Raw genomic sequence first — 18515 nt, 5'->3', positions numbered from 1 at the left:
TAAAAATGTTTGAACCTTTTATGATATTTTCCCTGAATGGAGTGGTTTCGTTCAGAAGCCCCTCGCCATGCTAGAGTGCGCTTTCTTTGTTAGCACAAGTGCTTCCACCCCCAACAGCAGACTGAGCTGGAAGTCAAGCAACTTGTAATATTTCTTATATCAATGTGCATGTTCTTTCTCCCACTCTTCCCTCCTGAGTTAATAGCATGGTATTTATCCTAGGGTGGTTGTGCCATTTCAAAGATCTCTGCAGAATTTAGTGAGATGTCTTTACTGAGTCATACACACTGTGAGGGGGGAAGGAATGCTAATGATGTTCGAAGTGTTTGAACAGCAGCATCTATAGAGACCCGTTAAAATAGCCTCCTCTGTTTACTGTGTATTTGACCCAGTGGGATCCACACAGGGGAGACCATGAGGTGAAACAAAATGGATTTTATTCACAAACTCCCATATGAGTCATTTTAGGGATGCACAGTGTTACTGATCCAGGGTGCTTGCTTTATTCTATCCTTTGATCATCTGCTGTGCTGAAACAGTCAAGTCAGAGGAGAGGATATCCGAGAGGGAGGTGGAACACTGAGGGTAGAAATGCCGAGTGTCAGACTCATCCTGCCAGCTTTAAGTGCTTGCCGAGGATGTACTGTATTTACATTTGGAATGATCACCTGTGTCGCTTATCAAACAGCAAATTTTAGCATTCAGTTTACGTCATCAACTTAGTACGCATTATAAAGTACCACTAGTACTAACAGGCAGATACAATTTTTACTGTTGTGCTTTTTAATATTATGATCTGGGTTAAGTTCTAACAAGCAGTCTTTATTTAGGCAAAGACAACTTGAGTAAAACCTGCAAGAGCAGCTCATCTGGCATGTGTGACAAAATGGCTGCACCTCACACAGTACTTGTAAATTAGAATAAAGCGATGGTAAACAGACCCTTGTCAGATTGTTGGCTATGAGATCAACATCAAAATATACCGTTTCCAGGAAATCTTGCTAAGCCGGCTGCATTGTCAGTCTTATCCAAAAACTTATTTTTAATACTCTAGTCCATTCAAATTCTGTTGAGAGTTTGAGTTATAGGATTGGGATGGGCGTATCAATTCTGTGGCATTGATGTAGCGATGCTCACACGCTACTCATTTGGCAACGATTTCCTTAAACAACGTGTTTCGTTTTTTTTGGGGGGGGGTTTTGACATCAGAGATATCACATATTTTTTGGTTTAACTTTTGAGCAAAAACTTCAGGTACGATTACTGTATGGTTAGTCAGTGAACTCAACTCACAAGCTGCGATTTGGCAGATAGTGAGTGCATCAAGTTGTTTATTTCCACTCCCAGTTGGAATTTAATGTCAAACTGAACATATAACAAATTTACATATGTTGTATTTAAAACAACCACATAGCTTTGCCTCAGAAAATGTCAACATAGCTTAGCTTACTGGACAAAATTTCTGCCCAAAAAAACTAGAAAACCGAGTCATATGACAACAAGGGCATATGAAAACTGGGGTTCCACTGTCTATGTAATGAGGCATTTATATATGTATTTGGTTCTACAGTCACCCCTAGGGCTTAGAGGCTCCACTGGTAGAACGTTTCAGAACCACCAACAAATTTTGTACTGTATATCTCACCAAAGTGATATCTCCACTGAACTATGTCTTCCAAGCCTTTTAACCCTGGATTCTGTTGAAAATAGTATTATTGGGTTTCCGGAACCCGATGTTGTAATGTTCAACTTGAGTCCAGTTTTCCAGGATGAATTGAGAGAGCTGCATTTCAGTGAACCCGTGGAGAGAGACAGTAGTTAATAAGCAGACAACTCTGGGAAACTGGTGCTAGTGGGTTTCGCTCTAGGGGTCCTTGGGGGGCTTTTCTTGATCCACGATCATGATCTCAGACTGATAGATTTGGTTGCACAAGGCCTCTGCTAGAGGCTAGAAGGTCCTAGTCCATGAGCCCTCCAGCATATAAAAACCATATAAAAACCATATAAAACCTTCTGTTGGTTGGGACTTTAATTAAAATCTTTGACTGAAAACACATACCACTGTTGATCTGATATTATAATGGCCCTTTAAACATTACGAGACGTGTAAATCAATGGGGCACCACACTGCATAAGAAGATGTTAAAAATAACATCTCAGTCAGGAACTGCCTATTCAGTCCAAGGAGTCAATGGTCTATCAGACATATGGGCTAAGAATACAGTACTGACGTTTGTGGGAATTGGTGCACAAGGACATAAAACACAATAAAAGAAGAGAATAAACACAACAGATATGAAGTATGCAACGTGTACTAATACAATGGGAAATCCAAAGATAAGACCACAGACAATAAACAAAGACAAGCAACTGAAAAAAGTAAGATAAAAAGTTTAAATGTAGTCATAAAGAAAAATTCCATTATGGAGCTCAGTCAATTATCAACAGAAGTAAAGAAAACGCAAACACTTAAAAACAAAACAAACATGTAATACCTGGAACAGATGTGAAGTGCTGTCCACCCACCCAGTTTATGGCCTATGCAGCAACGTCCCACAATGTAACGGAAAGTTGTGATTGACTTTATTTTATGTAATGTACAGTATATGGGGCTCTACTCTCTACCAACTTAGGAGCAGGGGTAAATGGACAGTTCCTTCCTAAAGGTAGTTGCACAAAGTTACATTTAAGCTGCAATATATATCTTGTGCACCAAAACGTTATGGTTTCTTGCTATGCACGTCAGCCACCTATCCACTTTCACGCTAGGCAGAGGTAATTATCTAGAGACTGGATACCGCTGCCATGGTGGCAGTGCTTTGCAGCAGACCTTGTCCATCCATCTTCTTCCACTTATCCAAGGTCAGGTTGCGGGTGCAGTAGCTTTAGCAGGGAGGCCCAGACTTCCTTCTCCACAACCACTTCCTCCAGCTCTTCCGACGGGATCCCGAGAGACGTAGTCTTTCCAGCGTATCCTGGGTCGTCCCCGGGGTCTCCTCCCATTAGGACGTGCCTAGAACACCTCACTCGGGAGGCATCCTGGAGGCATCCTAAACAGATGCCCGAGCCACCTCATCTGACTCCTCTCAATGCGAAGGAGCAGCGGCTCTAGTCTGATCCCCTCCTGTACTACCGAGCTTCTCACCCTATCTCTAAGGGAGAGCCCGGACACCCTGCGGAGGAAACACATTTCGGCCGCTTGTATCCGGGATCTTGTTCTTTCAGTCACGACCCACAGCTCGTGATCATAGGTGAGGGTAGGAACGTAGATCGACCTGTCAATCGAGAGCTTCGCCTTTCGGCTTAGCTCCTTCTTCACTGATACAAAGTCTGCATCACTGCAGACGCTGCACCGATCCGCCTGTCGATCTCTCGTTCCATTCTTCCCTCACTCGTGAACAAGACCCCAAGATATTTGAACTCCTCCACTTGGGGAAGGATCTCATCCCCGACCTGGAGAGGGCACTCCACCCTTTTCCAACTAAGGACCATGGTCTCAGATTTAGAGGGGCTGATTCTCATCCCAGCCACTTCACACTCAGCTGCGAACTGCTCCAGCGAGAGTTGGAGATCACGGCCTGATGAAGCCAACAGAACCACATCATCTGCAAAAAGCAAAGATGCAATACTGAGGCCACCAAACTGGACCCCCTCTACGCCTCGGCTACGCCTAGAAATTCTGTCCATAAAAGTTATGAACAGAATCGGTGACAAAGGGCAGCCTTGGCAAAGTCCAACCCTCACCGGAAACGAGTCCGACTGACTGCCGGATATGCGGACCAAACTCTGACTCCGGTCGAAACATTAAACATTCCATTAGCTTCTTTTCTTTTCCAATAATTCTGAAAGATAAATGGGATCTAAAGTGTCTGTACATATTGTTATTGACTAAGTGCTGACAACTCTCTGTAGTCACTTTGTTTGGGTCTGCGGATTAAAATCAAATCAATCAATCAAAAGCATGTCCCATATTTGAACATGACTTTGCTGTCCTTGTGATAACCAATCTTTCTACAACCCCGCCAACCCTGTGGCTTGCATGTACACCTCTAGCCCCCAGCTGCCCACTCTCTCACCCAGCATGCTTTGCTTCGTCAGCCCTCAGAGCAGGGACGGACAACAATGGAGAACAAAGCAGCCTGTCAGAAATGTCTATTCATAACTCCCCGATGAAGAATGATAATTGAATTACGGTAGCATATCATGTGAATCAGAATCATTTGCTTGACTTTCCGCATCATGTCTACATTCAATATGTGAAATATATCAACACTCCTTTGAAGTATATCGGCTTGGTACAGTCTGCTCTTGCTTTGGTTCTAAATGTGGAGATGAGTTTCTACTGATGCTCAGTGCAGGGGTTGATCCATGCTAGTGGAATCTATATCAGTGGTACCCTTGACTTACAAGTTAATTACATTCCGTGACCAAGCTCGGAACTGAATTTACCCATACTGTATATCAAATAAATGTTCCCTGTTGGAATAAATTGTCACTGATGGTGTATTGGTGCACTCGCCTGACTTTGGTGCAGGCAGCGTGGGTTCAGTTCCCACACAGTGATGTCGTGAATGTGAGTGCGAATGGTTGTCCGTGTCTGTATGTGCCCTGCACTGACTGGCGAACACTTCAGGGTGTAGTCCACCTTTCGCCCGAAGTCAGCCGGGATAGGCTCCAGCGCCCTGCGACCCTCACCAGGATAAGCGGTGTTGAAAATGGATGGATGGATGGAATACATTTAAAGGCCATTCAAGCCCCTGCCCCCCCCCCCCCTCTTTTTATAAATTTCACTCGAGTGGCAACTCACTGCATGTAAAGCTTGTGTGTGTAACCCTTAAATTTTGGCTCGCAAAACGGCGGCACGGTGTCCGACTGGTTAGAGCGTCTGCCTCACAGTTCTGAGGACCGGGGTTCAATCCCCGGCCTGGCCTGTGTGGAGTTTGCATGTTCTTCACTGAGTGACAAAATACGATATGTAAAATGTGAGCCTGGCCCTTTTTTGGTCCTTATTCATCTTGTTAACTTTGTTTCTCAAACAAAACAATAAATAATGTTCCTTAACCAATTTGACGTGAGGCAATTTTAGTATTTAAAATGTGTCAGAAGCTGGCGGCACGGTGGACGACTGGTTAGACCATCTGCCTCACAGTTCTGAGGACAGGGGTTCAATCCCCGGCCCCGCCTGTGGAGTTTGCATGTTCTCCCCATGCCTGCGTGGGTTTTCTCCAGGCACTCCGGTTTCCTCTCACGTCCCAAAAACATGCATGGTAGGTTAATTGACGATTCTAAATTGCCCGTAGTTTTGAATGTGAGTGCGAATGGTTGTTTGTTTGTATGTGCCCTGCGATTGGCTGGCAACCAGTTCAGGGTGTACCCCGCCTCCTGCCCGATGATAGCTGCGATAGGCTCCAGCACGCCCGCGACCCTAGTGAGGAGAAGCGGCTCAGTAAATGGATGGATGGAAAACAGCAAAACTCCAACAAGTGACTGCTCAAATGGTTAAGCATGCAGTGAATTAACTTCAATGCCTGAAAAGTTGTTACATAATTTGTTTTCTAGTGTTTAAAGAGCACTCTTTAGTTCGTTTAGTTGTCAGTGGAGTACTTGCCGAGTTGAAGCATGACACAGCTGGAAGTGCTTTCACCCTATATTAGAGGCGAAATAAAGGGGAACATTCTCATCCATCTGAGTGGAGCTCAGGGAAAATCTCTGAACAGATGAGAGCACATGTGCAGCCATGACAAGGCAAACATGGACGAGAAGGATAGGTCAGGCACAAATCGAGCCTTCTTGTTTCACTTTGGGGTCTCGCTGCACCTGCAAACATAGCTGCCCCCTTCAAAAATTGAAATTCAATTGAAAGAATTCCTTGTTGACTTTTATCTCACGTTTAATGTTCGAGATCCCTGTGTTAAACATAAAATGCTATATGTTACATAGCTACAGTTACCTAAAACCTAATTTTAAGAAGCAGGTTTTCGCTGGAGAGCAGATACATGGTATCTCACAATGGTCCCTTTGTCCTGCCATGGCCACAATGGCCTGTATCATCATCCAAACACCTGAGCCCTTCTGCAGGTTAGAAGATGTGGCCATTAGTTCTGGTCCTGTGCGTACAGGAGCGAAATCCTAGGTCAGTGGACAGTAGCGAGAAAGCAGTGAATGACATCCCATGCAATTACTTGTCACCTCGGCACAGGCTGCTGCAGGGACTTGAGGGATCCACACAAAGACAAGCAATTGCACAGAAAAAGATTCAGATCACCACAAAGCTATCGCACTGCTTTAGCTGCTTCCCACAGCTATAGTCACCATGTCTTAAAGTGATACAGACTAAAGCACAAACACATTGATTCTGGGAAACCCTGCAGGGTTTTTTTGTTTTTTTTTAAACAGTTTGAAATCAAAGTGGGAGATCTACATCTACAGTATATGTGTGAAGGAGAACCTTAAGGGAAATACAGTGGCTGCTACCAGGGCACCAGAGACCAGTTATTGTAACAGTCAAACATGGATTTCACTATTTTATCATTTTTATCATATTTTAAAAAGGAAACAAAAATATACTTTATGCTGTGGCTTGATGCACCTTTTTCTTGATGTCGTCTTGTTATTTTGATACCAGTGTGTTTGCACCTTGTGACAAATGGTTGTGCTGGTCAGTGGAAGTGAGGCAGTAATCTAACACTGTTAGACAAAGTATTGTTTAGTTTGTTACTGGGACTGTAGTGAAAGCATCTAGCACAAATATGAGCATTGATTGTTCACAGCTGTTTTTGGATGTTGTTCCACCTCTTTGAGTGCTGCACATCTGGGCAATATGTTCCAAATATATATATATATATATATATATATATATATATATATACTAAGGATTGCATCGTCAGCAACGTGTGTTACCTCTTTCTACGTCTTACTGCGGGCTTTGTGGTCATTGTTTAGCATTCAAGTAGAGCTGGCACTGATGCTGCAAGGATGAATGTCGAATCTCAACAGAAGCCCGCTGGGTGCACGAGCATATAGAAAAGCAGCCTCGGGTTATGCAATTCATGGCCGGGGAATGTTGACGTCACATTCGATCTGTTGACTTGAGACAGTGCAAGGTGCAGTACCAAGGTAAAACAATGCAATACACTCAATGTATTGACCATTTTAAGGAATTACAGTACTTGAGAAGAAACTTTGTACTTTTGCCATCACATGAACTTTACCACTTCATTTACTTCTGTAAATTGACCCCTGGCGACCTTACATATTTAGACTGATTTCACAACTTTTCTAGTTGCTTCCATCACATTTAATATGGGCCTCCCGGCGATTAATCGAGTACCTGTTGATGATACTATGAAGATTTTCTGCATATATGAATGTTGTAATTGTCAACTGATGTCAACTGATGGAAGTGTGGCACAAGGGACGTTTACGCATAATGTGACGCAGTGGCGCAGGTATCATTTAATTAAAAAGTGCTGTGGCACACACTATAAACAGTCCAACTGGAAGATGGATGGTGGGAAAACTGTCGGAGAGTAAAATGAAGAAGAAGGCAGCAACGCTGGGAGGAAATTAAGCTCTAGATGCGGCATTACATCTGGCTCGTATTTTTAATCCTGAGTATTATTTGTCATCCCACTGTTGTTAATCACCTGCTCAATCTTACACTGATGAACACATGTTTTCCTCAGAAAAATAACTTCAAACGCTGCTATACTGTAGGTAAGCTTTGAATTCATTGTGTGACTGACTGTTCATGCAAGTGATTTGATGTGTTAAATTTATTTATTCAAATCATATTCTAGCGTGAAAGAAGGAGTTGGGCAGGAAGACATCGAAAGGGTATTGATGACCGTCCTGCTTTATTTTTTTTTATCGCTATTGCTATTGCATAACCTAATTTAAGTAATCACATGGATAACGAAGGTCTGAAATGGAAAAAAAATGTCGGAAAAGTCTGCTCTGGCTGTCATCATCAAATCATAATTACAGTATTTGATTTTGTGGGAGGAGTCGTTTTTTATAAGTAAAAACATTGTACCCTAAACATAATTAAAAAGCAGTAGAAATGTGTTTTATTGCATTTGAACCATATTCCCTTTCGTATTCTATATTCAGTTAAATGTCGGGAAGTGTAAATATAAACAAAAACTAAGGTTGGAACATGTAACCAAGACATTTGAAGGATGTATTACTGTTAAATATATTTTAGAAGTTATCATTTATTTGCTTAGCTTGCATTAGTATTATGGACGATTTTGAGAAAGGAAGATGTCTCGCCTTCAAGAAGATGACTCAGCAGGAATCATCCGATGGAAGGGCGCCTTGACCAAGGACGTGGTCGGACGTGGTCGGGGACGTGACAGGTGTTGGTCCCATGTTTTGTGTTGTGTCTTGTTGCTTAGAACGTTATGTCTTGTAAAAGCTCCCTATTTTCAAATAAATGCAGGAGCGACGGGAGAGATTGTTGAGAGCGTGTTGAGAGGCTGTAATCTGAACAATCTCCCATACGCCCTCCTCATGAGAAAGAGAAACCAGCGTCTTCATTCCTTTTGTGCATTTTTATTGGTGTTGGGTGAGATAAATCCAACAATTACATTACGAACAAACATTTGGACATTAATAGCTTCTGAACTGCGCACGAGGTGAAGAATTGTGCACCCAGATGTCAAATAAATTTGTACTGAACTTGCCCAGTGCAGCGTTTAACAAATATAATTAAAGGGACCAGAAACTTTTAACAAATGTAATTAAAGGGACCAGAGAGGAAAGTGATTCCACTGTGCTCAGTTTTTTTTTTTTTTGTGGTTTTTTTGACTGGGTGCTGCCTGCTGCTTTTGATGAGATAGGGTATTGCTCCTGTTTGCTCCCAATTTATATCCATCTGTGAGCTCCCGGGGCATAGTAGAAAGCTTTTGAGTAGCTTCTTATTGCTTATCCTTTGTCTGACTTCAAGTGAACGCTGCTGGAAAAAAAAAAAAAAATCCCAAACACTAAAGCCGTTTTTAATTTCTGTCTCTTCCAGTATTGTGGTGTAATTGGCCTCTTACCAATCTTATGCCAGGACATTAATGGAATAGCAGATATAGAGGGGAACCCAGGGGACTTCTGAGAGCCTGCAGTTACATGCTGAGAAAGGCGAAAAGTGTAAGTGAGGCGCCTATGTGCAGTAAGAACCTAGGAACTGAGGCGGACTTCTTCATTCCCGAGAGGCCGACTTGTGCTGATGCTCACAGATCGAGTGAGAGATTATTCAGAGTTTAGGAGCAAGCTAATGCTTGTGTTCACTGGGTTCTCCTGGTAGCGCAATCACTCCTAATCACACTTTTATAAATCATGTGTCGCTGGCAGCGATTCAAAATGATGGTGCTAAAAGTGTGGAATACCACCGGCGACCACTAGAACATGCCCAGTTTTGAATTGGCTTTTGACCGTTTTATTTTCTTGTCACTAATTAATTTGCTAAAATATTATTGCCTCTCCACTGGATGAAGCAGTTAACATTTAACAATCAATAAATACTTAATAAATACATTATTTATTGTGAGTCATACATTTTGTTTATCATGCGTTTAAAAAATAAAAACCAAGAGGGGGACAGAAGATGCAAAGATCCCATAAAGACAGTAATAATGGAACTTCTAATTAACATTACAAAGTCAAGACAAACAAGCTCGATTAGATGCTCCAATGAACTATAAAATAATTCAGTAATTTGAAATATTGCCGCCCTAAGCATAAATCAGCGGTTTCAAAGCACTGTTGTCTTGTTGATGTTTGGCTCAGAAATAAAGCCTGCATTCAAAAAGGACAAAAATCCCATTATTACTCCCACTGACAGAAAATCAAGCACCGGTTTACAGTGGAATCCACATTCATCAATGAAATTGATTTGATCCATAAGATTTACAATAAACTGTTAATCTGATTTCTCAGTTTTAACCACTTATTGTTGTTGCTCCTTTTTTTATCACTGATAATTCAGTATTACCCTTTTTTTATCTTCATTCATCAATGCAATGGCATCATTCACCTTCATTTATAACCTTGTAGAAGTCTGCTTACTGACGGTTACATGGTGACTGAGTGGTTAGCATATACCCGCCTCACAGTTCTGAGTTTGGCCGTTAGAATCAGGGCTTTGGCCTTTGTTTGCTCGTGCTCCCCATCCTTGTATGTTTGTTTTTTTTTTCCCCCCACATTACAAAAACACATTTGTTATCTTGATTGAAGAGAATGTGAAAGTGGATGGTTGTTTATGTGCCGTGGAATTGGCTGGCGACTAGTCCAAGATGTACCACGCCTCTCGCCCAAATTCATCTGGCTCCAGCTCACTCGCGTGCCTTGTTAAGAAAATAAGGAAACAGAAAACGGATGTATGCATGGACACTACGTACACTACTGTACTGTCAATGCAACAGAGTTTACTTCACACTCAAACGGTCACTGGCTAAAAGGCTAAAGAGTACCTTGGTGCAGTTGCTGGTCAACCTTCCGGTCATGAGTCATATGGCCTCCTGTAAATTACCTGTTTAGCTGATTGAGCAGCTAACTGAATTTCATTCTTTGTGATAAGAAACTGGCTTTTATTTCGATACATTGATTTGCCGCTTGGTTGATTGCGTTTGGTTCCTTTAGTGCTTTCTCCCCCTGTTCATGAATAAAGCAATCACTGAGGTTAAGAGAATGGCCTTGAATTGTATTTGATTGCAAACCAGTGGATAGCTGTAATTTAAATCACCCGGGTTAGAGCTCCCATTTTTAATGAAAATGTCCTCCTTTGGTGTCTTTTGTCTTTTCCAGGCCAGTGGGGTCATTGCGTGGGTGAAGACTGTGGTTCCGGTGGAGTCCAGACCAGGACAGTCTGGTGTGCGCACACAGAGGGCTGGACCACCCACCACTCTCACTGCAACCACATCGACAAACCCGAGAGTCGGCGGCATTGCTTTAAGGTGTGTGATTGGCACCAGGACCTCTTTGAGTGGGAGCTGTCTGCCTGGGAGGGCTGTGTTCTTGTCCCTTTTTTTTCCAACGAACTCAAGCTGATGACCACAGAGTGCATTACAGCACAGCATGGAATCCAGAGACGCAAGGTGCAGTGTGTGCGCACTTCCAACCGCACTACAGTGACTTCAAGGATATGCGACTTCTTTTCCCAGAGACCCCCAGTGGAACAGGCATGTCTCGTCCCCTGCCCGCAGGACTGTGTTGTTTCGGACTTCACCTCATGGTCAGGTTGCAGCAAGACATGCGGCACTGGCCTGCAGCATCGGACTCGACACGTTCTGACCACGCCAATGTACGGTGGCGCGAGCTGCCCCAATCTGACCGAAACCAGGACTTGTTCTGGTCCCGTTGGCTGCAAGGCTGGGGAGGACGAGTATCAATATAGCCTTAAAGTAGGAGCCTGGAGCGAGTGTAGGCTCCCCCATCACAAAGACAGCATATTAAACGGTCGGACCACTGTGGATTTCAGCAGTAACAAACAGAACAATACAATCGTGTTACACAGACACGCCTCCTATTACCATCAACACCATCATGACCGTCATCACGACCGCAAGTACCCTATGTCATGGGAGCTAGAGGTGGGATACCAGACACGGCAAGTCCGCTGCACGCGGAGCGATGGGAAGAGCACAATGCTGAGGTAAGCACATGATTATATACTTGTAATAACTATATGGGGAAACAGGTTGGAGTAAATGTCAAACACTACACATTACAAAAGCCACAATACAAAATATATTATATATAGAATATACATACAGAAAATATATTGCAAATGTAGTTTCGCCGACTGCCCCTATTTGTTGGTAGGCCATTCCAACAATCGGTGCCTTTATGTCCGCAGGAAATACAATGAAAAAATGCAAGATATAATTTACTCTAAAATACATTTTTCATAATTAAGGTAGGAGTCCTGCACATTGATGTGAATGTATATTTATTAAATAAAATGTTAAAAAATGCATTGAAACTACCTTGAAAGAATAGCATTTGTTGCATGTGTCCTATTCCTAAAGTTAGATTTTACCATGAAATATATGAATTGAAATACTGTAAAAACTTTGTGTTCAGTCCTGTTACTCAAATGAGGAGTTTCAGTTCAATAAAACAAAGACATACAAAAATTGACTTGTCCAATATATATTCTCAGTAGTTCAGTATATGTATTATCAGACTTAGAGTTTAAAACAGACATTTAAGTTTATTTTGAGTTACAACAAGCAAATGGCACCCATTCGGTGGAAAGGCCTTTGTATAGATAAGTGGTTTGTTAGAAATTCATTTCTATGAGATAAAATGTAGGTGTCTCTGAGCTACATGAGTTTTAATGGTGTGTGTGTTTTTTTTTAAATTGCTCTTTCATTTTATATAACAAAGGGGACTAAATCAGTTGGCATCCCCCTCTCGTGATCCTCGCATGTCAATGCTATTTGACCACATTAAAATTGCAGCGAAGCACTATTGTGCTAAATGTCAAGTACTGCTCTTCTCCCGTCCCTGCTATTTGAACTGACTTTGGTATTTGGATTTTGATTAAGAACAGAAGACACACACACGCACACACATGCACATACACACACGAACACGCAATATTTTCTAATTTCCTACACATGCATCAGCTGTGTCACGATGGAATATATTGTTCGCAGTCTCGTTCAATCAGTTTTATTTTTTTTAACCTCAAAATGTTGCTTTTTTGTTGTTGTGTGTTAATGTCTGAGACTGGTTAAACTGGCATTAAATAGATATTTCCCATCTGAGCTTAGTTTCAATCTATTTTCCCAATTATAGCCTAATTAACAAATTAAATCAGGATTGTAGCCCCATCTTAATAAGCAACCTAATTTAGCAGTCTAAATTGAACAATAGAAGCGGTAATTACATGACTAATCTGCTTGATTCGTATTGATCAAGTCAGCATTTGTCCAAAAACTACTTTCATGTCAGCCTCTGTTATTCGGGGGGGGGAATTATATATATATATATATATATATATATATATATATATATATATATATATAGTAGTTTAAAATGAAAATGAACGATTTAGATAAGACCCCATTAATACATACATTCTTGACCTCTAGTATTTTTATGATGTCCATTATAGTATTCTTAGTGTGTCATTATTATTTTACTTCATTTTCAGCATCCACTTTCTCCTTGTCACTTTTAACATGTTTAACGTTTTAACCTGCAGCCTCTGTACCAAGTTCAACTCCCCCGTGACCTACCAGGCATGTGTGATGCCCAGAGACTGTCACACTTCTGATTGGTTATCGTGGAGTCCCTGCTCGAAGACCTGCCGGTCCACCGACCTGTCTCCCGGTTACCGTCTGCGGTCACGAGTCGTGACACAGATCCCACTGAGTGGGGGGAAACAATGTCCTGTCCTTGAGGAAAAAGAAGCTTGCAACATCATAGGGGATTTACTTCCAAATTGCCCAAGGTACTTCTTGGTAGACATGTTTGTGATCATTACGTACTCAAAATCGTTAGAACGAATAGATTAGTTCTAATTTAATTTTCTCTGCACAGCATTTCAATCTCACTAAAAATTCATTCAGATTTCAGAGCTTTCTCATCAGAATGATTATGAGAGAATACCCCTTGGCTGCAGATATTCATGATGATGCTGTTCATTTCATTTTTCACTTTACCTGAAGTATTGACTTGTGCTTTAATATTAACTCTGCAGCAGTTAAAGGATCTGCGGCCGATAGGGTCAGAATCAGAATCTGAATCCTCGTTATTTGCCAAGTATGTCAAAATCACACAAGGAATTTGTCTCCGGTAGTTGGAGCCACTGTATTACGACAAAAGACAGCCATTCTGACAAAAAAAATACTTTTGAGACATAAAAACATAAGAACACACTATGTACAGTCACTTAGTTAGTGACTGTACGTAGTCACTTAATGTTACATTCAGTAAATATAATGTTGTCAACTGTGTTTTCTTGACGGAATATCTTTTATTTGCTCAATCTGTGGAGCGCCTCAAGAGTGGTGGATTTACTTGATTTGTCAGAAACTCATGACAGAAAATAAGCATCTGATGGATTACTTGGGGCCGTTGTTTTGGAAGACTCCTCAAATATTATTACTTTTTGCTTCAATGCACTTTTCGTGACAAAGACTGATCATTTGTTTCAGGATTCGGCAACCTTCCGTCACTGGTTTGCATTTATTCATTTTTCCCCCCCCTCTTTCAACTCTTTTTTTTTTTTTTTTTTTTTTTTAAATGTCAAAATCAGTGTAATTAGTATATGAATAGACAGGCCACCAACAGCTTAATTAGGTTACAACAGCTCTCTTATTATCTGATTAAAAATTCAATGTTTCTTTCAAAGGCACTGTTAAAAACGTCACGGACAACACAAATTCCTTGATTCTTTATACAACTTCATAAGAGAAATATAATTAGAAGTAGAACTCTATCTTGTAGTCACAGCATTATCAACATACAATAATTGCTTGAATTCTGTACTTTTGGTCACATCACACATTTTAGAAGCCTCTTGTAAGTAGGAGTTAATAGTGATCAAACATGAGCCAATTTAACATTGACAAAAATCAGTCCTGCCCATTTGGCTGTTCAAATGGCAAATTTGGGGCTGACAGTTTTTTGCCCCTGGATGACAGTAAGTGACAGTGATGAAATAAAACTGAAATATCGATTCCGCCGATATGGTATCTTTATGCTTTAATATAAATGTGGAATCAAAATATTGATACTTTGGATACTTCAGTCTATTGGGGTAATGTATTTCATCACCAGGAACACAGTGGAAAGTTACTAAACTATTGAGATTTGTCTATATGGGGTTGGTAGGAACTACTTTTTCTTCCGTCTGGGTAAGTGTGTAATGCGTAAGTGCAGCTACACGCCACACTATTCGGTAAAGTCTCAGATGTATACACATATGCAGAGAGTAAACTGAGTCATGTGTGGCACTATTATGTTTCAGCTCCACAAATAGCCAAGACGCGTTTTGTGATGTTTGTGTAAAAACGGTAAGGAGTTGTGGCAACACAACTAACCTTGTGAAATACCTCAGGTTTAACGACAACACAAAATACGAAGCATTTATCACGACACGGAGCGAAGAGAGCAGCTTCACGTGCTGCTGCTCGGGCAAGACAAACGTCTCTGGCACTATCCAGGTACACAGGGAGAAAATGTGGTTTTCAAGCTAAGCACTGTTGTTGCTGTTTAAATTGTTCAAATGATTAAATACGGTAATTAAATTAGTAACAAAATAAATACGCGCTTCAACAAAGAGCTGCATGAGTTCAAGTTGGAGTAAAATTTGTATCTCCTGAGATACAAAGTTTTTGGTATCAGATCGGTATCGCCGTCACCAGTTTAAATTTTACTCAGTAATACTGAATCGTAAAGGAAATCGGTGGTGTCGAACATCACTAACAGTAACAGGAAGTCAGACAGACCCTAGGTTGTGTTCAAACATTTTGGTATTCTGGTCCCTTTTAGGTACGAGTGGCGGACAACTGATTGGGATGAATGTCTGGTTTCCCCTTTACTGAGCAAGCTGGACCGGCGTCTGGCTAACATCAGTAGTCTCTGCGGAGGGGGGGTGCAGACCAGAAAGACCTACTGTGTTCAAGTTCCTGATGACTCAACTCCACATCACAGGAAGGAGGGTAAGACAAAACCACAGTCATCACAGCTGAGCTCGGCTTTGAGATGTACAAAGACATCGTGGCCGTGCAGGCATGAAGAATAAAGAGTTTGCAGTGATGGTGAAGCTTAAGCATGTTCAAAGTATATCAAAGCTTATCTTCAGCTACAGTAGACTCTCCTGGGACTCTCCATGAGCTACTTACTCATTGGCGAAGCAGTTTCATTTAAAACTTAATCCCCATTGAGAGACAGCAAACCCTAGTGTGGCATGAAAATAGATAAATGGTAGGGAAATGTTCGTATTGATGTTTACGCCATACAGCAAATGCACAGAGCTGACACTGTAAGCATTTAAAACCACAACACTAAGTGGTTGCCATCAATTTAAGTGTTTTATGGCAACATAGTGTCAGTTGTTCATGTAGGGGATGAAGAAAGCCTGACAAATCTTGTACAAACGTTGCTTCCACAGCAGTTTAAAGTGTCACTCTGTCCTCACTGGATAAGCTGTTGTAAAAACAGCAGTCCACAGGGAGCATGTTTGTGAGGACAATAAAACATCTGAGGCCATGCTAGTGGCCCAGCGGGACAATAAAGCAAAGAAAACAATTAAGCAAGACAATGAAACAATTATTCACATTAGCAAAGGTGATGATGCATGTTTGAAGGGAAAGCAGAAACATTTGTGGATATAGTTTAACAAAGAACAGAAACCTAAAACATTTGTACCATTCAACATCTCGACATATTCCTGCTGGCAAAGAATTCTGCCCAAACCAGGGTACGCATTATTTAGGTTGAAAATATGTTCATTTCAGGAGATCCCTGTAGTCATTACACACTTAATAATCACAATGCTATAAGACGATCTGTGCTGAATCAGTAGAATAGGGTGGGTTGTCAGCAATCAGGGACGAGACCCACTATTCGTACTGCAAATTGCCAAAATCCGTGAATAATTGACGGCCATTACATATTGATTTTTTTTTTCTTTTTTTTTTTTCCCACACCAAAAAGTCTTGAATCGGTGGAGATAAACCACCAACAAGCATTTTTGAGGTTGCCCCGTCCCCCCCCAAAAAAAGAAAAACAAAATGAAAGTTTTAAAAATGAAAAAAATAAATTTTATTGAAAAAAGGAAAGCAAATTGAAAACAAATCGAAAAATAATTTCAACGGATATGTGAATCCACGGGAGCTGAACCATGCGTATGCGGGATCTACTGTAATTGCTACGACTACACTTTTCCAATGCTGTATTAATATCTACATTGTGAACTCCCTCAATTCACATCACAGAGGAACATTATCATTCCAACATTCCAAATGTCGCACAATTCTGTAAATGACACAAATCTTCTCTCAAAAAAAATGCCCGTAAAATTTCACAACTAAGTTTAGGTCAGACCATTACAGTGTGTGTCACATCAAGCGAGATGTCAGAGTAGTGAACCAAGGCCAGATCAGAATCAGAAGCAGAATCATCTTTATTTGCCAAGTATGTCCAAAAAAAACACACAAGGAATTTGTCTCCGGTAGTTGGAGCCGCTCTAGTACGACAACAGACAGTCAATTGACAGAGAACACTTTTGAGACATAAAGACATTGACAAAAAAAAAAAAAAAACAATCACTGAGAGGGAAAAGAGTTATTCGATACTGTGTTGCCTTGAGATACGAGTGCCGTGACTTTTAAGTGTTTTTAGAGATATGAGCCGTCTTTCACCCATTTTTTTTGTCTTGAGATACGAGCAAATAATGGTATTTCTATTCCCATTATTATGGAATATGTTATTTCTATTCCCATTATTTTCTCTGGGGAAAAGAAGTATTTGAAATACCAGGAAATCCGCTATCATTCCGGAACAGATTGTGTTTGACCTGTGAGGTTCCAATGTATTTCTTGGGTTGTATTTAATCTCTGTTACATTTGATGATTTCAAATTTGAGAAACTTGTCCTGCAGTTGCCACTTGCTAGATGGCAAGTAAACATGTCCAATTGGAAAATAAAGATACATTCCAGCAGCCTAGTTCCATATCATAACTGAAGTGCTAGGAGGTCAGAGGTATTTGTTTTCAGTGTGTAGTATATCAATGAAGCGCAACTATGGTCTGCGATGCGGGACAAAGATCAATACATAAGTTGCTGTGTTTACAACCCTAGCACAGCTTCAGATGATGTAAACCGATGTGGCTTCTGTCTTCAATGCGGAGCGCTTCTAGTGCTCGACTTATTCGGAAAACAATTTGCTGCTGTTGGATGTCTACAGTCCTGTAATTGTCACCCGTAGTTGAGGGAACAAAGCCGATAAATGTGTAATATACACTTTATCCATGTGTTTAAGCATGCATGTTATTTCTGCACAGAAGATCAAACACCATGTAAAATGACTCAGGGCAAGAAGACATTATGCAGGAAGGACATTTGCTGAATCTCTCTTTGGGCTCTCATTTAAATGGAAATGTGATATTCATTGATGTGTGGAAGTGCATCAAACTGTAATATTAGAGTAAATAAAAACTCCTGTGTTGTGGGCAGGGAGAAAATATTGTCACTTTGTTGTATAGAATTATTCTAGTCCCTGCAACTGATGTTTTTGGCTTTTCTTCAGTCTACAGATAGCGCCAGCATTACTTTGTAGTGAAACAGGTCCATCATGCCTTGCCTTTACTGGGAATTAGGTTTGAAAGTTAACATGAGTCATTCATGCAAGTTTATATTTGGTCTAATTAACAAAAACACATTTGAGGCTCTAAACAATAATCTGTTAATAACTATGCCAATAGATCTTAATAGTCTTCTATTGTATTTTTGTACTACTGCTAATTTAATCTTAAATTATTAATTCGACAAATCATCCAGATCAA

At 40.9% G+C, this 18515-nt stretch overlaps 1 protein-coding gene across 7 annotated transcripts in view; it reads left to right on the top strand.

The window, feature by feature from the left end:
• Window positions 1–18515, top strand: part of thsd7ba (thrombospondin, type I, domain containing 7Ba) — a 198856-nt gene that overhangs the window by 113388 nt on the left and 66953 nt on the right. For all 7 annotated transcript variants that reach the window (XR_009791152.1, XM_061792757.1, XM_061792762.1 and 4 more), the window contains 3 exons: window positions 10798–11644; window positions 13205–13453; window positions 15499–15668. Coding sequence is in view for 6 of the 7 variants with exons in the window: in XM_061792757.1 (XP_061648741.1) it covers window positions 10798–11644; window positions 13205–13453; window positions 15499–15668 (1266 nt within the window). In the remaining variant the exon portion in view is untranslated. The remainder of the gene's footprint in view (window positions 1–10797; window positions 11645–13204; window positions 13454–15498; window positions 15669–18515) is intronic.

This window comes from Phyllopteryx taeniolatus, chromosome 12, assembly GCF_024500385.1.
Source record: "Phyllopteryx taeniolatus isolate TA_2022b chromosome 12, UOR_Ptae_1.2, whole genome shotgun sequence".
Lineage (NCBI taxonomy): Eukaryota > Metazoa > Chordata > Actinopteri > Syngnathiformes > Syngnathidae > Phyllopteryx > Phyllopteryx taeniolatus.
The sequence above is the reverse complement of the archived record's forward strand: the minus strand, read 5'-3'. Positions and strand labels throughout refer to the sequence as shown.